The sequence below is a fragment of the Vitis vinifera genome, chromosome 13, assembly GCF_030704535.1.
Source record: "Vitis vinifera cultivar Pinot Noir 40024 chromosome 13, ASM3070453v1".
Classification (NCBI taxonomy): Eukaryota; Viridiplantae; Streptophyta; class Magnoliopsida; order Vitales; family Vitaceae; genus Vitis; species Vitis vinifera.
The window spans coordinates 26,518,833-26,539,949 of record NC_081817.1 but is presented as its reverse complement, the minus strand read 5'-3'; the positions used below and the strand labels follow the sequence as shown (position 1 = coordinate 26,539,949).

General features: G+C 33.8%; 1 protein-coding gene across 1 annotated transcript; it reads right to left on the bottom strand.

Moving 5' to 3' along the window:
* Positions 1–606: 606 nt before the first annotated feature.
* Positions 607–19,689, bottom strand: LOC100246545 (putative calcium-transporting ATPase 11, plasma membrane-type). Its single transcript, XM_002270633.4, has 7 exons — positions 19,334–19,689; positions 4,776–4,830; positions 2,755–4,691; positions 2,517–2,675; positions 1,871–2,042; positions 1,477–1,775; positions 607–1,385 (listed from the first exon to the last, which is right to left on the bottom strand). The coding sequence occupies exons 1-7, from the start codon at positions 19,505–19,507 to the stop codon at positions 1,071–1,073; spliced, it is 3,111 nt and encodes a 1,036-aa protein (XP_002270669.1). The 5' UTR covers positions 19,508–19,689; the 3' UTR covers positions 607–1,070.
* Positions 19,690–21,117: the final 1,428 nt, after the last annotated feature.

Below are 21,117 nucleotides of genomic sequence, written 5' to 3'. Positions count from 1 at the left end.
TGAAGAAGCTAAAGGACCTTGAGAATGTTTGAGAGGAACCATTTTCAAAACAGTTGTGTGCTTCTTTCTAGAATAAAAAGTGATTGGAAACTTGAATTATCTTAGACATGTTTAATGTGCTTTCAAATGATATTTAAAATTAGATTGTATTTGTGCTTCATTTAAATTTTTTTTTATATTTATACAAATATTTTTAAAAATAATTATAGAAAATAATTAAAAATATGCTATAAATTAAAATATTCTTCATTTTCAAAACAAGTTTTTTTTTTAAAAAAATATTTTTTTATTAAAAACTTACTAATCATGTTTTTCAAATCTCAAAAACAATTTCGAAACAGGCTTTAAAATTTTCACCACTTTAGCAAAAGCCTTTAGGAAACAAAAATATTTAAAAAATAATAATTTTTTATTATTATTTATAATAAAAAATATAAAAGAAAATCAAATATAATTTATATAAAATAAAAAACTTATATATTTACTAATTATTTACTCCACATCTAAATAATTGATGGAATCTAAATATATTTTCTATTTTCTTTCCTTTTATTTTTCATTTTAGGAAGTTCTCTTTCATCCATGCCCTTTAATATCTTTCTATGGTTCCCCTTTAATAGGCTGGAAAACTCAATGCATACATACTGCAACAATGTAGGGTTTTCAGTTCATTACAAGACTACAATGGTTATAGAATATAATGGAAAAAGAAGATACACCGACGAGTAGAAGAAAGAATAATTCACTCTTTTTCAGGTGACTGGAGGTACCAGTGCCACTGGTCCCATTTGATGAAAATTCCCACTCCAAACTTAAAAGTCCAGCCGAATTCTATGAATGAATGCACAACCAAGGGATATAAAAACAAATCCTTGGAAAATGAACAACAACAACTTACCTGGAGTTCATGCAAACAGCGGGAGGATATATGATGGAAAGAGTATGCAACTGTACCATCGTCTGAATAAGGGACTAGCATATACTCCGATTCTCAAAAGCTTGAATTGGTATCGCTTGAGGCTGCCATTGAGGTCTGCAATCAGGTCCTTGGAAATGATCATCTCTTTCCTTCATGCCCGGTCCGGACCACTTGGGAGTGGTTCATAGCCATCGTGATGCTTGGCAATGGCTGTGTACTTTGTTGGTTCGACGGGAATGCACTTTAGGATAACTGCGATGATTAAGCTCACAGCCCCGATTAAGATGCTTAATAGCCACAACTCCCAGCTCAGTGGCACTGTTCCGGCGAAAGTGCCCAAAAATTCTACCATTATGGCCTGGAAAGTAACTGAGGAGACGACTATGATTATGAATATCCAGTTGCTGAACATGTCTTGGAAAACATTTATCTTCTCCATATCACGGCTGTTTATTTCATTGAATACCTGGTACGTAAAAAATAATAAAAATAAAAAGAATATCAGCCATTTTACAACCGGTTGTTTGGAAAGAATCAATTAAAATCAATAACAGTACCTGGCAAAAGACGAAGGCATTGAATATGAATGTGTTAAGAATTTTACTGGCGTCTGAACCAGTGAGCTTTAGAAGCCGTTTCCCTTGGAAGGTGAAGACCAAAAGGACGGCTAGTTGATAGATGCTTTGGCCTATGATATTTCTCCACATGGTTCGGGTGATGAAATTTGCATTCCTACCAACTGGAGCTCGTTTCATCAGGCCATCAGTTGGAGCCTCTGTAGCCAAGGCTAATGCACCAAGAGTGTCCATGATCATATTCACCCAGAGCAACTGGACAGCAGTAAGAGGAGCAGATCCTGAAAATTACTTGGAAAGAAATTTCTAAGTCATCTTTATTATATAGACGCCAAATCTTAAGTTGTAAGGAAAAAGATTTAATGGATGAACGCACCTGAGATGCATGCAGAAACAAAGTTGATCATGAGAGCAACAATGTTGACTGTTAACTGGAACTGCACAAATTTTTGAATATTTATGTAGACTGACCGGCCCCATCTGGCAACATTCACTATAGTCGAGAAGTTATCATCCATTATAATCACATCCGCATTTTCTTTTGCCACCTGTAGATAACAGTGGGGAAGATGCTTGGTTGATGATAAGTATTAAGGCACACCTCCTTGATATGTTTAAAAGAAGTTACCATTTTCAAAAGAAAGAATGACGACAAGGAAGTAAAGACACATATGTTTAACAAATACCCAGCATAATCATGAGAAAAAGCAAATGAAAACCATGTCCCACTATAAAAGGAAAGAGAAGTGAAGAAAAAGATGAAAGTAAAACCGATGTGTACCAAAATTGTACTTTACAGTACCATACCTCCAACTATTATCAAATAGGATTTTTTTCCTTTTTCCTTTTTTAGGCTTTCTTACAACCAAACGTATCCTTACTCAAAGATCACCAGGAATCTAGACGAAAACAATGTCAAGATGTGAATCTATCTTGTAATAAATGAAACCGGGTAAGTGATGAGAAAAATGATCATGATTCCAAAGAACTGCTGCAATTATATGGCAAGGTATTAAACAAACCTCAGTTCCTGCTATGCCCATGGCAAGTCCAATGTCCGCCTCATGCAAAGCAGGAGCATCGTTGGTCCCATCGCCAGTCACTGCCACAACTTCTTTAAATGAATTTCTTAGCTGGCTTACCAAGGTGTGCTTGTCCAAAGGCAATGATCGAGCCATCACCTGCAACACAAAGTCAAAGCATTTTAAATAAAATCTGGGGCCAAGATAAAGCTAGAAACGTAAAAGCAATTGTAAAAACCTGAAGTTTTGGTATCAACTCCTTCATCTCCTGGGGGCTCTTATTACGAAAATCTGGCCCTTCTATTGCCAGACCATCATCAGTCAATATGCCACATTCTTTAGCTATGGCTTTTGCTGTATTGATATTGTCGCCTGTGACCATCCGCACTGTAATCCCAGCAGCTAAACAAGTCCGAACAGCATCCTTCACTCCAGGGCGAACTGGATCCTTGATTCCAAGAACTGCTATTAGTGTATAGTTACTATAAGGAATATCATCGTCCTTAGAACTGTTTTCTATATCCTTGAAAGCCAAGCATAGAGTTCTAAGGGCTTCGCAGGCAAAACCATTTATGACATCTGTGATGTTCTTTCTCTGGTCTGCAGACAGGGACACAAATTCTCCATTGGTATTAATAATCTTGTCGCACATCTCTAAAACAATTTCTGATGCGCCTTTGCAGAATGCTCGGAACCCACCAGCAGGAAGACTTACGAGCACGGACATCTTTTTCTTGACTGAATTGAAAGGCTCAACCTTCACTATCTCAGACTCCTTGTAGTGGGCACTCTCACCACCTAAATGCAAGCCAAACTCTAATATAGCTGTTTCTGTTGGAGTACCCAAAACGCTAACCTTTCCATCTTTCCCTTTGACAACCTCAGATCCAGTGTTCTGAAATATAGACTGCAAAAGGATGCTATATACTTTTTCAGGGATTAAAGACTGAAATACATCTTTACTGTCGTTAGTTTCTATCGCTTTAGACTTTTCACAGATCCATATTTTATTCACCACCATATGATTTGTAGTCAGCGTACCTGTTTTATCCGTGCAAATGCAACTGGCAGATCCCATTGTTTCACAAGCAGATAAATGCCGCACGAGTGCCTTAGCATTCATCAATTTCTTCATTGCAAAAGCAAGGCTCAATGTCACTGCCAATGGAAGCCCTTCTGGGACTGCAACCACAATTATAGTAACTGCAATAGCAAAATAATTCAAAATTGTCACTGCATCGCTGAAAGACCAGTCTGTGATGTTGCTGTGAAGTGCCTTCTGGAGCAGAAACCGTCCCATCAGCACCAAAAATGTCAGCACAGCAAAAGCCAGACCAATCTTCCCAATAATGGTCGCCACTCCATTAAGCTTCACCTGCAGTGGTGTCTCATCTTCTCCCCCTTCACTCAGAGTAACCATCAATCTTCCCCATTCAGTCCTCATACCGACTGATGTGACCAGCATTTTCCCAGACCCATCTTGTACCTTGGTTCCAGATAGGAGAAATGGCCTCTGTTTGTTGATATTCACCGGCTCACTCTCACCTGACAAGCTTGATTCATCAATTGATAAACTGTGACCTGATATGAAGACCCCATCAGCTGGAACCTGATCTCCAATGGATAGATGAACAATGTCTCCAACCACCAAATCATATATAGAAATCTTTTGTCTGTATCCATCTCTGGTCACCTGAACAATTATATTTTTCTTCTCCTTGTCCAAGTCCTTGAATTGCAAGGACTGCTTGTAGTCACTAGTTGCAGTAACCATCACTACTAAGAAAATACTGAGTACTATTCCTAACCCATCGTACATACCTTTTGGCCATCCCTCTGTGGCGATCCCAACACCTATAGAAACCGCGGCACATACCATGAGGATTATTAGAGTAAGGTCTTGCAGGGCTTCCCAGATAAACATCCAGAAAGTTCCAGAAGGCTTTTCAACATATTGGTTGAGGCCATAGATACTTTGTCTAGAATGCACTTCGCTTGTTTTGACACCGGTATCCAGTGAGACACACACTTTTCCTGCTAATCCTTCAGCTCCACCATTGAATTCCAGCCCCTTGATATCATGAGCTCGAACAATAGATGCTAGTTCATCTGGTTCAATTTCATAACCAGCTTGCCTAACCTCTTCGGAGAGGTTGTATTCAATACGATGACCCGCTGCACCAGAGAAGAACATAAATTTGAGAGAGAGGAAATGTTTCCATGAACAGTTCATTTTTGGAGATTCAATGGAGTTCATACCCTCAATGAAATGCAATGCTGCCTTTTGCACGTATAAAGCTACTCGAATCTTTTCCTGTTCAAAAAGAAAACATTAAGGCTAAAGAAACTCGAATGTGAAAGGCAACGCAGCATGCAAGAGAAGGGTCTATTCATAATTATCAAACCGTACACTGGTGCAGGTAATTGATATCAATGTCTTTAGAATGACAGTCCATTCCATTAATAGCCCAGTTGGAACACAAAGAATCCAAGCCAGTCTCTGGGCCACCCTCTGCTTGTGGTGGGCTATACGGTTGCTCTCTTAAGATTATGCTCAACCGAGGCCAGGATAATACGGAGTGGTGGGCACCGCTGTGGCTCTAGGGAAATCATATGTTCCATTGTATCATGTGGATGAATGTCAAGGAATGGGAAGAAGACGTCTTAATTTTATTCTTCAAATTACTTATGGTATAATTTTTCAGTTATAAGTGAGCCTGACTTTCTTGAACTATAAGAACAAGTAAATGCATCTAGAATTCATGGATGGTAGAAAAATGAAAATAAGAAAAATGCTCCATTAATAACGGAGAGACAGTATAAATTGAGTAATTTCTTTATCAACTTCCTTAACCACAATGGTTATGTATTGCAAATAGAACTACAACTGCTACTTGTCCATTAATTCATCTACTTAGAATGGCCTTAGATAAAACTAAACAGAAGCCGCTTCAGAAAGTTAATGAATGAAAGAAAAAGAATTTAGTCTGTTGTAACTGAGTTGAGACTCGTTTCTTTTCTTTATTTTGTCATGTTTAGAAGAATATCCTTTCTATTAATGTCAATGAATTTTCTGAGCCACCATGTGAATGATATGGCTCTCAACAGGGCTCCCGACCTTTTGGCAGCTGAATCCTCTTACGTCGAAAATTCATGAATGGATTTTGAGGAGCTATTAAACAAATTTGCTAGCGGTCTAACTACGTTTCACCTAATTGAAGTTGCTTTTAATTTGTGTCAATGCCAGAACTTACAAGCTTTGTCTAACCGTAATGTTGACGCTAAAAAAATACATGGAAAATGCTAGTTTTCGTGAATCTCCTTTCTTGGGTCCCATTTCAAAAGTGGTGAAAGAGAAGTGACGAGACACATAGTTGATGAGGACTCATGGCACCTATAATGTGTAATATTGCTCATGATGTATATTTTCTCTATTTATTGATTTAGACAAGTCAAAATTGGGTGACTTGTCTCAGGCACATTATACCATTTATGTGGTGATGGAAGGAAAATTATGACTTTCTAACCGAAAGGTCATTTTTGGCTAATGGAGAGCATTATTAAAGCAAAAGAAGAAATGACTCCACACAGACCAAAAAACGTGGGTGGGCCGAACACTACGTGACGACAGAAATTCCTGATTTTTGGAAGCCAAATAATACACACCATTAAACATCATGGCCGCTAGCACTGTCTATATAATTTTCTTTATGCCGGATCACTTCTTTTGTTTGCATATTTATCAATAGTAGTGTACTTAGTCAAGATCATTATTGGGTTACTTTTGGCCTACCATATGCTATAACGTCAAAGATGGACAGAATTATTTAAAAATTCCAAGGAAGCTTTAAAAACTCAAGGAAAATGAGAAGAGAAAGTGACAATTTTATAGAGAAAGTATGCTATTTTAATGCAATTAAATAAATATATCTTCTATAGTATGCTTGCATAAAAAATCATTCTTAGTGCATAAGTTTATTTAGTTTAAGTTGATAATTTTATTCCTTTTATCTTAAGAAAGTTGGTGCATGATTAACTGGTGCCGAAAAGATAGGTTTTTAGTTTAGATTTTTTAATAAAGTCAGAATCTGTTGATTAGATATTTAGTAAGTTGTTATCTTTGTTCCTATTTTTATGTTCCAGTTTGTTAGGGTGTTGAGATTCTATTGGAAGATTTCTATTTAACTTGTAATTTGTAGTTTATTCAATAAGATGTATGATCAATTTTTTCCCCTAAAATCTTCATGGTATCATAGCTACGACTCTCAGCTAGGGTTTCTTAATGGTCAAGACAGTCATGACCGGTGCAACTAGATCCACAAACTCAACCAAGGAAACGACAGAGGAAGTGCAGAGTGGTCCTACTGTCTCATTCAACAATTTTGAAAATTCCAACACTCTTCAGATAACTGTTCATAGATTCAATGGCAAGAATTATGTAGAGTGGGTGCAATCGGTGAAGCTAGTGATAGATGGCAAAGACAAAATTGGCTATCTCACTGGTGAAGTGACAAAACCAGCAGAAAGAGATCCCAAATTCAAGACATGGAGGTCCAAAAATTCTATGATCATAGCCTGGTTAATCAACTCAGTGGAACCTGCTCTTGGAAAACCATTTATGTTTCTTCCAACAACCAAAGATGTATGAGATGTAGTTCGAGAAACATACTCGAATTTGGAAAACTCGTCTCAAATATTTGAATTGAAAACCAAGTTGTGGCAATTGAAGCAAGGAGATCGAGATGTGATGGAGTATTACAATGGGATGTTGACTCTTTGGCAAGAATTGGATTTGTGCTATGATGACCAGTGGGAGTGTACTAGTGATAGTGCAAGACACATGAAAAGAGAGGAGAATGACAGAGTATATGTTTTTTTGCTGGACTTAACAAAGAATTGGACGAGGTTAGGGGACGAATTATTGGGAGGAAACCCCTGCCAAATATTCACGAAGTGTTCTCTGAAGTTAGGCGAGAAGAAGCTTGATAGAGAGTAATGCTCAAGGATGTTGATCAAAAGCCTACAACTGAATCTGAAAGTTCTGCTCTTGCTTCTAGAGGATTCGAACATGAAGGAGACAAGCAGAACAACGAGCAGTCAGAAAAACCATGGTGTGACTACTACAAGTGGTCTTGGCACACAAGAGAGACTTGTTGGAAGATACATGGCAAGAGACAAAATCTGAATAAAAAATCTAGCAATGAAGGATGTGCATTTCAAGTTAATGGTGATGACTAAGGGACACAAACTTCCTAAAAAACTCTTCCTCTCACCAAGGAACAACTAGAGCAACTTTGCAAATTCCTTCAATCCTAAAATAAGTTTCCTTCGTGTTCATTGGCCCAAACAGGTAACTCTTATTCCACTACACTAACTAGTGTCAATTCTAGTTCCCTATGGATCATAGATTCAGGTGCAACGGATCATATGATAGGTTCGTTGAAATTGTTTTCGTCTTATACTTCTTGTGCAAGAAATGGAAAAATAAAAATAGCAGGAAAATGGTCAATAACTATTTCTTAGTCCTTCATGTCTCAAATCTTTCATGCAACCTTTTGTTTGTTAGTCAATCAATACAAGACCAAAATTGTCATACTTCCTTCCATCTCATTTTGAATTTCAGGATTTGAAGTTAAGGAGGACGATTGGCACTGCTAGGCAAAGCGGAGGACTCTATTTCTTCGAAGATGGGACTGATTTGAGAAAATAATCACAACGTACTTGTTTTGAGTCAATATTTATTTCTCTTGACAATGAAATCATGTTATGGCATTTTAGATTAGGTCATCCCAACTTTCATTATTTGAAATATTTGATTCCAAGTTTGTTTAAGAATAAAGACCAATCTTTGTTTCAATGTGAAATTTGTGAATTATCAAAAAATCATTGTGCATCGTTCCCATTACAACCTTATAAACCCATCGAACAATTTTCTATTATTCATAATGATGTTTGGGGGCCATCTAGGGTTAATACTATTATAGGTAAGAGATGGTTTGTTACATTCATTGATGATCACACAAGAATTTGTTGGGTACATATGTTAAAAGAAAAATCTGAAGTAAAACAAGATTTCAAAGACTTTCATAAGATGATTTAAACACAATTTCAAGGAAAAATTAAGGTTTTCAAAAGTGATAATGGGAAAGAGTTTTTTAAACAAATTCTAGGAAGATATTTTCTTGAAAATTGTATTGTACATCAAAGCTCTTGTAATGATACACCATAGCAAAACGAACTGGCTAAAAGAAAAAACAAATATCTTTTAGAAGTTGCTAGATTGTTACTGTTTTCAACAAAAGTTCCTAAGTATTTGTGGGAAGACAGCAACTTATTTGATTAATAGGATGTGCACACGAGTTCTGAAATTTAAAACTCCATTTGATGTTTTCAAAATTTTTTTTCCCACATCACAAATTTCCTTTGATTTACCTTTAAAAAATCTTTGGTTGCACTTTTGGTTGCACTACATTTGTTCACATTCATCAGCATAATCGTGGAAAACTTGATCCAAGGGCTAGAGAGTGTGTGTTTGTTGGGTATTCTCCCATATAAAAGGGATATAAGTGTTTTGACCCAATTTCCAGAAAAATGTATGTTACAATGGATGTGACCTTTTTTAAAACTAAATCTTTCTTCCATAAGGCTCATCTTCAGGGGGAGAGATCATGTGAAGATTTGGATCCTATGAGTTTTCTAGCGATGTTAGAGAGTGAAGAATTAGGCAATGGATCTAGTTGTGGTGATAGTTTAGGTTCGAGCTGTGAGGATCTAGGCATAAGTGGTGGAGAGAATATGATACAGGTTTCTCAAGACCCAAGGTCAACATTAGAAACGAGTAGATCACCGCTAGAAAATATTGAACAACCACAACCACAACCACAACCAAGTCTAGAAATTAATATTTTCGGTGCTGAAAGTTAGGGACATGCTATTAATATGTAAAAAAATGTTCAAAATACTAGAAAAATAAATACTGGTACAACAAGTAAAGAATTGATTGTTTACTCAAGGAGAAACCTGACAAAAAAAAAAATGATGATTCCACTTTGCTGCAAGGCCATGACTCCAATCTGAGGACAAATCATCTAAAAAGACATAAGTCAGGTAAAAACTCTTCTTTCGAATCTAGTCTTCATACTTTCAGTTCCCTATCCGTGTCATGCCATGATCCAAGTGTTTCAATTGCCAATAGGAAAGGTATTAGGTCTTGCACTAAACATCCTTTGTCCAATTTTGTGTCATATAAGCGGTTATCTCCATCATTTTTTGCATTCACTTCACAACTTTCTAGTGTACAAATTCCTAAAGTGTGCAAGATGCTCTAATTGTTCCTAAATGGAAGAAGGTCGTTCTTGAAGAGATAAGTGCTCTTGAAAAAAACAAGACTTGGGATGTAGTGTCTTTACCAAAGGAAAAAACTATTGTTGGATGCAAGTGGGTGTTCATAGTTAAGTACAACTTTGATGGGTCACTATATAGATATAAAACTCGACTAGTTACCAAAGGATTCACTCAAACCTATGGCATAGATTACTCTGAAACATTTGCACCATGGCTAAGCTAAACACAATAAGGGTACTCCTTTCAATAGTTGCGAATATGGATTGACCCCTACAACATTTAGACGTAAAAAATGATTTTCTTAACGAAGATCTAAAAGAAGAAGTTTACATGGATTCTCCTCTAGGTTTTGAAGATAAATTTGGCTTGAAGGTGTGCAAGTTAAAAAAGTACTTACAAGGGCTCAAACAGTCTTTGAGAGCCTGGTTTGAGAAGTTCACAAGGTCTGTAAAGAAACAAGGTTACACTTAGGGCCAAATTGACCATACTATGTTCATGAAGTTTTCAATAGAGGGAAAAATAGCAGTTTTGATAGTTTACATTAATGACATTATTCTAACAGGAGATGACGTGATAGAAATGAACAATTTGAAGAGTTGCTTGGTGACAAAATTTGAACTAAAGGACTTGGGCTCACTGAAGTATTTTCTCGGGATGGAAATTGCACAGTCTAAGAAGGGGGTTGTGTCACAATGGAGATATGTATTGGATCTTTTAGAAGAAACAGGAATGAGTGGTTGTCGACTTGTTGATACTCTAATGGATCCTAATATGAAGTTGTGGGAAAAAGGCAAAGGAACTCTAGTATATGTTGTTCGATATCAAAGATTGGTAGGCAAGCTGATTTGTTTGACACATACTCAGCTTGACATCGTTTTTACAGTCAGTATGGTTAGTCAATTTATGCATGCTCCTTATGAAGAGCATCTTAAAGCAGTTTAACAAATTCTCAAGTACTTGAAAAATACACCAAGGAAATTATTATTCTTTTGTAAAAACGAGCAAAGAAATATTGAAGTGTTCATAAAAGTAGATTGGGTTGGATCAGTCACAGATAGAAAATCAACCTCTGGGTACTGTACTTTTTTAATGGGGAAATTTAGTGACTTGGAGAAGTAAGAAGCAAAGTGTGATAACTCAAAGTAGTGTTGAAGCCGAGTTCATATCAATGGCACATAGAGTTTGTGAACTATTGTGGTTGAAAAGAGTCTTGGAGGAGCTATAGCAAAAAAATAAAAAGTCCAATGAAGTTATACTGTGACAATATGGCAGCAATTAACATTACACATAATCCTATTCAACAGGATTGCACCAAGCATGTGGAAATTGATCGACACTTCATAAAGGAGAAGCTTGAAGATGACATCATGAACTTCCCATTTGTTCCTTCAACTTAGCAAGCTGTTGACATTTTGACAAAGGGACTTCTTCGACCTAATTTCGAGCATCTAATCAACAAGTTGGGCATGATAGATATATATGCTCCAACTTGAGGGGAAGTGCCGAAAAGATAGGTTTTTGGTTTAGATTTTTTAATAAAATCAAAATATGTTGATTAGATATTTAGTAGGTTGTTATCTTTGTTCCTATTTTCATGTTCCAATTTGTTAGGGTGTTAAGATTCTCTTGGAAGCAATCTCTATTTAATTTGTAATTTGCAGCTTTTTCAATAAGATGTATGACAATTTTTTTTTCCCTAAAATCTTCAACTGGGATAACATAGGTAAGTATAGAGAAGTTCAATGAAGACTAACAATTTTTATTTATTTATTTATTTATTTTATCATGCTAGATCTAAGGTTATGGAAATAGAGAAGGTTAGAAGGTTGGATTTTCAAAATAATTAATACTTAGTTTTTGTTGGTAAACTTTTGCCACCAATCTTACCTTGAATCAATCAACTTCTCCATCTATCTAATACTTGTTTTTTTTTTTTTTTGATAAGTAAGAGATTGTATTAAAAAAATGCAAAAAAAAAAAAAAAAACACAAGAGTATATAAGTTGCATACAAATAACATCAAGCAAAAAAATAGGAAAGAGATGACACAAAAATACTCCCTCCCTTAATCAAGCCCCAACCAATCTATAAAATCAACCATATACGTATAACCTCTATTTATATACACCTTGACCCACACAGAGAAATTATTTAGGGATAAATTTTTCAGCCTTTGATTAGACAATTTCTTACAATAAAAAAATCTCTTATTTCTTTCCTTCCAAATTGTTCAGAAAATACAAGAATGAGATGCTCTCCAAGCCTTAATATGTCTTTTTTTCATTAAAAGAATCATGCTACCCTAAGAAGGTCTCCCTAATTGTCTCATAAATAACCCACCAAACACTAATTGCAATAATAATCTCGTCTTGTCATCATGAAGAATGATATGATCAATGGACTCTGACCCCTCTTTGCAAAAAACACAATTGTTGGCCAAAGTCCATCTTCTTCTTTAAAGTTGATCTAAAGTCAAAACATTTCTCCAATAGACCTCCTAAGAGAAGAAACTCATCTTTGAAGGAATCCATGGGTTCCAAACTAAATTTAAAGGAAGAATGATGGTTTCATTAGTCTCTAACAAAGAATAAAGTCCTTCTATAGAGAAAACGCCTTTGTTATCTCATTTTCAAACTACTTTATCTTCCTACCCTCTTTTCATTAATTGTCCTTAGAGTTTAGAAAGAAAACGCTCCATGACACCCAACTCCCAATCATTTAGATTCCTAAAAAAATCGAAAGTTCCAATTTTCTTTTTCACCTCTTTAGAATTAGATAAGGCAAACAAGGTTATGAAAGTCTCACATAAGGGCTCCTTACTACACCACTTATCTTTCCAAAACTTCACCCTTCTCCTATTACCCATTGCAAATGAAATCATTGAACTAAAAAGCTCCCATTACTTTCTAATCTCTTTCTAAATCCCAACCTTATAAAAATCCATCTCCCTTTATTTTCCCCAAACTTTTTCCTTATGATTTTGTTCCACAACGAATCTTTTTTGCCAGCAAAGCACCAACACCACTTACAAAGTAAGGCCTTGTTAAACAAGGAAAAAGAATGAACACCTAGCCTTCCTTTCAACTTTGCATTACAAACGGTAGATCACTTGACTAAATGTAATTTCTTCTCTAATGCCCTCTACCCCACAAAAAATCCTTTTATATTTTTTCTAATCTTAACTTTACAATTCTTGGGATGGTGAACATAGATATAAAATAGATTGGTACACTAGTTAGAGTACTAAGAAGTAAAGTGAGTCTTCCTCCTTGTCTCTTCCATAACAAAAGCCTCATATGAAACCATTCTTCTACCCTATCCCAAACTGCCACAAACTTGTATGAGACCTCTAGGAGAAGCCCTAAGTAAGAAGAAGACAACTTCCCTACCTTGCACCAAATTTCACAAGCCAAATATTCCAAATTGTCCACCTTTCTTACTAGGATCATCTCACTCTTCTCCAAGTTAATCTTCAATTCCAACATAGCTTCAAACCACATAAGCAACTAACATAAGAAAGTGACTTGTAGCAGGCCTCATAAAAAATAATAATATCATCAATAAAAAGGAGATGAGAGATTTTCTCACCTCCACTCTCTCTTTCCCCAACTTTCAAAATCACAAGCTTTCAGAATCAACCTACTAAGGGCTTCCATAGCAATCACAAACAAGTAGATGATATAGGGTCCCCTTGTCTCAAACCCCTTGAGTTTTGAAAAAAAAAAAACCAATAAGAGAACTATTAATTAAAACCGAGAAATTAGATAAAGAGATGCACCATTTTATTCAATTTATCCTTTTTTTCCTAAACCCCATTTTAACAAGAATTGCTAACAAAAAGTCTCAATTTACATGATCATAAACCATCTTAATGTTAAGCTTGTACGATAACCCACAATCTTTCCTTTTTAGCAAGGAATCAATCGCCTCATTTTCTATCAACACCATATCTAATATTTGTCTTCTATCTATAAAGGCATTTTGAAAATTGAAACCACTTTATTCATCATTTTCTTAAGCCTATTGACCAACATTTTTGCCAACAACTTATAAAGACCTTCAACCAAACTTATTGGTCTAAAATCCTTGAGGTTATCAATCTCTTTCTTCTTGGGAATCAATACCAGAAGGGTCGCATTTAGGTTTTGAATAAACCTACTATGTTCATGGAACTCATTAAAAAAATTTTGCACTTCGTGTTTCACAAACTCCCAATTGAACGACCAAAAAGTCATCGAAAAGCCATCCAGACTTGGAGTTTTGTCACCATTCAACTCTATCGGTGTACCTAACACCTCTTCCTTTAAGAAAACCCCTTCTAAATTCTTGGCCATCACATCTTCCAGCACTTCAAAGAATATCTCTTCAAAACCAGGCCTTTAGCCCCCTTTCTTTGAGAGAAGAGTTTTAAAAGCTTCCACCACCCCCTTTTCAACCCCTTTGGTTTTGTACATCCATTTGACACCAATTGGCTTCTTAGAATTAGGGATATTAGTAGGCTTTTGTGTATTATTTTTCTCAATCTTGAGCAACTTTCTCATAACTAAATGCATCACAATTTGCAAATAAAGAAAAATTCATCAATTCTTTACGTATTCGGTCATTGTCATCACCAACTACAAAATCTTGTAAGTGTGCAGATAAGACATGTTGACATTGTGAACACCTTGATGACTTTGTAAGGCATGAAGTTATAATTAATGTACTAGTAAGTTACATACTTTGATCTTTGCTTTGCTTTTCGAGATTTGTATGAATGTTTGATGGTTCTTTTTTTTTTTTTTTTTTTTTTTAAAAAAGACCAATCCTATATTTCTTACTCATAAAAAATCACATCATGATTGACAATAATTTTCTTAGTTTATGGATTGTATTATAACCCTTTATTTCTTGGCTATAACCAATGAAATTGCACTTTTCACCTTTATCATCAAGTTTTTCATGTAATGCATCAAACACATGAACATATTCTTTACAATCAAACACCCTTAGATGACTAATACTAGGCCTTCTATGACTCTAAGCTTCTTACAGGGTCTTTCCATAAACACTTTTAGTGGGACACCTATTCAATAAATAAACTATACAAGAAACTATTTCACTTTTCAGTAATTGTTTTAAGGGCAACACCCACCTCACCATATCCATAATTGTGGATATGGTAAGTGTATTAGTTAATTAGTGCTCAATATCACACTTTTTTCAAAAAAAATCATCACAAGTAATATATTTAGTACCCTTATTAGTTCTCAAAATTTTTATAGTATGCCCACTTTGCTTTTCCACAAGCTTTACAAATTTTGAAATGTTTACATGCATTTGTCTTTTGCTTTAAAAATAAACCTACACCTTTTGACTAAAATCATCAATAGAAGTGAAAAACACCCGTGATCTCCATCTGAGGGAACTTTCATTGAACACTAATCCAAATAAATCAATTTGAGATACTTCCTATCTATGATTTTCTTGTTAGAAAAGAATCTTTATGTTTCTTTCTCAAGACACATGTTTCACAAACTTCATTTGGAGAATTAATAAAAGGTATCCAAAAGCCATTTTCTTAGCCTCAAGTAATTTTGGATTCCAAAATTTAAGTGTCCAAAACTCGAGTGTCACAACCAATTTTCATCATCAATTATAAAACTATTATTTGGCTTTACAGTGCTTCTTTCGCTTCAATCTAGGACCTTTTATCTAAGCATTGCTCATGTGCTTGCAATGAACCCATTAATTCATCCAATGTCATGGTACTAAGATCTTTTGATTCTTTAGTTGTTATAACCTTATATTTAAATCATAGTTAAGGTTCGAAGAATTTACTCTATAATATGAAGATTTTAAATGGTTTTTGTCATTATATTTTATCTGATTGATAAAAGTTAATATCCATGAAAAAAAAGTTGGAGATTCTTTATGTTTTCTCATTTTAAAGAAGCTCAAATTGTCTCCTCAAAGACAATAATCGAACTTTTTGCATCTTTTTTGCCCCTTTGTAGGTGTTCATAAGGATGTTATATGCACCTTTTATAGTGTTTGCATTTGCAATCTTCTAAAAAATAAGTGGTTCTATCGATTGATTAATGTAAATATGTGTATTCAAATCTCTCTTTCTAGAATTAGCCAAATTACCTTTTTATACTTGTGTAAGTTGTGTTTGATGTACTAGTTTCACAAATCTTTAATCTACTAGTCCCTAAATATTACACATTGTATTGTTATTGGTTGGTTACATCTTTAATACTCAGACTTTGATACCAAATGTAAGTAATAAAAAATAATCTTTCTAATAGGAGAACAATTTTCCTATACAAAGAGAATGAATATATATATATATATATATATATATATATATATATATATATATATATATATATGTATATATGTATAATTGTAAAAGCTTAATTTTAATAAAAATTAAACTCCTAATAGAATTAGGATTCGAAGAACGAGATTCTAATATAAAAAGGAAACAAATCCTTTAATTAAGATTCCTACCAATACACGCTACAAAACATCATGGTGGACAGTACCGTCTTATTTGATTTTCTATATGTGAGATCTATCTTTTGTTTGCATATTTATCTCCTGGGCGGTTATACTAAAGAAATGGTCTCCATGACAACAAAAACTTAAAAAGAGAAGCTAGGGAGGTATCGTGTCTCGCAACTTCAAAATGCCAGTCTTTAAAATACAATTTAGTTTGGACAAGTGGCATGCATATTCAGAAAAGGTCGAAAGAATCAATAACAGAGCACTTGACCAAAATCGTTATTGGGTAACTTTTGGCACGGTATAACATCGAAGATGGACAAAATTATTTAACAATTCAAGGAAAATGAGAAGAGGAACCAAGAATTTTAATAGAGAAGAAATGCTATTTTAATGCAAGTAAATGAAGATTTTTTTTTTCTAAAGTGTGCTCTGTATCACATTTTATATACAAGCAAGTCTCAAATCCAATGATCCTAGAGCCACACATGGCAAACCCCTAATAGACCAAATACCGTGGCTATAGAATCCAGTCCAGTTTTTGTCATTTGCTGTGTGGTTTTCAATGTTTGACACGGTTAAAGATGCATGCTATTTTTAAAGTTTCCCTACATATTCCAAATCTGATCAGAGTCTTCTCTCCCAAATTCGCCATTTTTGCCACTATGGGCCTGGTCAAGTACTCAAAATGTTGAGACCTAATAATTAGCTTCAGCCTCCCTCCCTATTGCGTATACGCAAACCTTAAAACTTTTCATCATGGATTTCAGCAATAAAGGTTCCCAACTTCCCATGAGCTGTATACACAAACCTTAAAACTTTTCATCATGGATTTCAGCAATAAAGCTTCCCAACTTCCCATGAGCTGTATGGTACCTCCATTAGGTTTCCGACAATCAAAAAAAGAGACTAGTGTACTATTGAAAAAAAAGAAAAGAAAAGACGAACTTCATAAAAAAATTACAATTTATTGCATAGCTATAAGGTTTCATTTATGTTTTTGTGATATATACTTTTGATAAAAATGGAAAAGACGAGGGTCTTTTTGGTAACCATTTTAGAAAATGATTCAAAAAAATAGTTTTTGAAAATAGTTTTTAAAAACTGTTATATGATGTTTTATAGAACAAAAGTTTTATTAAAAACCTAAAATATTTTTAATCTATTTTTAATAGTTTTAAAAATATTTTTTGTGTCTATTATTTTATTTTTAATTATTTTACATATTTATATAATTATTTTTTAAAACAATCCTTAGAAAACAAGTGAAAAAATAACTAAAATATGGTTTATAAAAATATATATATATATATAAATAGAAAATACTTTTTAGTTACTAAATATGTTTTTCAAGTTTTTTTGTTCTGAAGAATAGAGAACTGTTCTTGAAAACAATTACCGAATAAACCCTAAAACTTTTTATATTTTTAAATATAGTATCCATTTAAATTAAAGGTAATACTTAACAGATGAAATCATTAAAATGTAGTACTTCAATATTATCTTTGATTTAAAAATAAATAAAATCCTAATTATTTTGAGTTTTATGTATTCTTCTTTTTATTTTTTTATTTATTTGTTGTGAAAACATACTTCAACAAAAAATAAAATAAAATCTGTTTCTGCTTTGTGATTTGATAAGGCAAAAAAGTTGTCTTCGCTTTTTGGTCACTCACATTCATGATTTTATATCCTCTATATTAGAAGGAACATTCAAAAGTCAGCAGCTTAGCAAAATAAAAAACTTAAAGAAGATAAAAGCATAGCCATAGAATTCACATCAAATCTCAAAAAAGAAAAGCTAAAGCAAAAGGTTGTTCCATCTTTTTGACAAAATTAATCGGTCAAAGTCCCACAAATTCGGGCTCTTGGAACAGAATCTCAATGGTGGTTTGGAAAATACTTTCATAAATCTTGATATTCTCGTGGGAAAACTAGAAAATTGAAGAATTGAACAGCAGTCAATTCATTGGACCATCTTAATTCTAAAATGACAGTAAAGGCATCAAGAGGGTAAGACGAATCTGCTTTCCCATCTTATTCGTAGCCAAAAACAATTTCCGAATCGAAAATTTTAATCCAAAAGTTGTCAGTTTGCGAATCAAGAACCGCATTTAGACAAAAAAACACGAAAAGCAGATTACAACACGAACTGCACAAAAGGTTATTCAATTCAAGACAAACCTAAGTGGCGACCCACGTCAGCAGCCTAGCGATTAATGTGGCCACCACTATATGAATAGGCAAAGGAAGGCCACAGGCTTTGATTTTAAGAACTTGTTGCGTGAACCATTTTAAGTCCACAAAGCCAACGCACATACACATTGGTATGCCAGTCTTGACGAGGAGCACTGAATGTAAATGGTGGCCACACTCGGTTTCACAACTGAAAAGGTAAAAATACTTTTCTCTTCTCTAACAGGTTCTAATCAGTGAATCAGAATTCAGATCTGACTCTCCATATAATTCTTTGTCGGTTCTAAAGACATCGAAAATCCAGGGATTCATCCACCTCAATAAAAAGCCCTAAGAAAGCAACAGAAGTTGAACAGATTGATACATTTGATTGGAGAAAAACATGTAACAACAACAATTTAAATATTAGATCTCAATCAATTAAAGCCTCTATCAATGCCACCTAATGCAACTATTTGTCTTTTTTTGGAAGACAGAGCATTTTGATAACATAAGATCCTTTTGTTTTCATTTCGTCTATTTTTCTCATAAAACAAACAGGTGCAAACAGAATCAACCACGCAAAACACATGAGTAGCGATGCTTTCGAACTCAATCAACCAAGAAAAAAAGAAGATAAAAACCAACGAAAAAAACGTGAGATACTGAAATTGCATTTTCTTGCAATTTCCTCTATTTTCCCATCAACCAAACATCCATCATCAAAATCAGAAAAACCAAACGCAGCAGCAACATTTCCATATTATATCAACAACCAAAAAAACACAAAAACAAAAAAAACATGCACACCTGAATTTTCTGGCGCTTTCTTTCCGTTTCGGATCGCTTAGCGAGATCGGCAACCATCCGGAACCGTCTCCGGGGATTCTTGACGACAGACACGGCCGATCTCCATCGTCTCCGAGCTTCCTCCGAAGCTCGCTTCGGCTCAACGTCAAAATTCTCCCTCAAATACTTCTCCATTGATTTCTGTCCGAAAACGGAGCTAATCTCTATCAATTCGAAAGCTAGAACTAGAGATAGGGTTTCGTTTTCGGATCCAGTTATAGTTTCTTTAGACGGAAAGTCTCACAGTTGGCCGAAAAAGGCGGGAAAGGTTAGAGAAACTTTCCGAACGAAGAAGATCTGAGCAATAAAAACGAGAAATTATAGGTTCATGGAAGGGCAATTTGGTAAATATAATTATCTTGTAATTATTTATTTATTTTCTTTTGTCTTTTGTTTTTTGTTTTTTGTTTTTTGTTTTTTGTATTTTTTTCTTCTTAAAACTGCTTTGGTTTCCATTAAAAGTTGATATAATATTTTAGTAATTAATAATTGAATGTTATAATTTTTAGTTCATAAATGCCACATTAGCTTTTTGTTTTTGAGTAATTATTATTAATTGCAAAAAGGCTTTTTTAATTTTATTTGTTTATTTTTCATAGAAAGGAAAAAAAAATACTTATGCATTAAAATAAAATGTTTAATTAGCTTGTCTTTAGTTTAGAAAATATTTTTGGGAGAAGTATATTTCCATACACCAAAAAAACTACTCGAAACTTAAGTTTATAAAATATAAATTTTAAACACTTATTTAAAAATAATTAGCATTTTATTTACCTTTTAGACAAAGGTATTACTTTTATCAATGAGAAATTACCTTTGACAATTCTAGGTATTACTTTTGACCGATGAATGTATAGAACTTGAATTATTTTTAAAGAATTCTTATTTTGTAATTATTTTTATATAAGTGTATAGAAAATAATTTTTTCCTTTATATTTTTTATTGATTTTTTTTCTTAATCGATAAAAACTAGAGAAAGAATTGAATCGACTCACCAACTTGCTTCCTTATGCGTGAAGGCAAAACTAATCCATATCAAAGTCAGCAATCACAAAACTTGAGTAGTTGCCTGCCCCTTCAAAGACGACGAGGGCCCTTCTTCTTTGACTAGAAGATTGATGTAGATTTTTTACTAAAATGAAAAAAGTAAAATTAGTGTCATTGAATTTTTTTTATTAATTTTTTTTTTCCTTTGCTCTATTTTCATTTAAAGTAATATATATATATATATATATGTAAATATTTTACCTTTGATAAATAAAAGAGAATAATTAAGGTAAGATAGTAATATTTATATTCCTTTTTCATAAAGATATAAAATGTTTTTAAGTAATTTAGTAATTTTTTTCATTTGGGTGTTTTCAACTTCTTAGAAATTATTTTTCTTTAAATTTCATATTTTGACTTTTCTAAATTCAATTTTCCAAAAAAAGACCAAGAAAATATAGCCTTATATTTTGTGGGATGGGATGTATTTTTATTTATTTATTTATTTATTTTTGGTCCTTTCTTTCTTATGAATGTCACAAATACAAATGGAAAATTATGATACCAATTAATTTTAATTTCTAAATAAATAAAGTCAATCCATTCTATTTTCTATATATAATAATAATAATAAACCTTCAAATATATGTAAAATACACATGCATGATATTTCAAATAATTTTGGCATTAATATGGGATTATTCAAATCAGAGTTCATTTGACAGTGATTTTAAGAGGCGTTTTTAATTTTAAAAGT

Coding starts and splice junctions, on each gene's coding strand:
- LOC100246545 (XM_002270633.4), bottom strand. CDS start 19,507: ATGGAGAAGTATTTGAGGGAGAATTTTGACGTTGAGCCGAAGCGAGCT. Junction 4,692..4,775: donor AGCATTGCATTTCATTGAGG/GTATGAACTCCA, acceptor TCTCTGGTGCAG/CGGGTCATCGTATTGAATAC. Junction 2,043..2,516: donor TGGGCATAGCAGGAACTGAG/GTTTGTTTAATA, acceptor TGTTATCTACAG/GTGGCAAAAGAAAATGCGGA.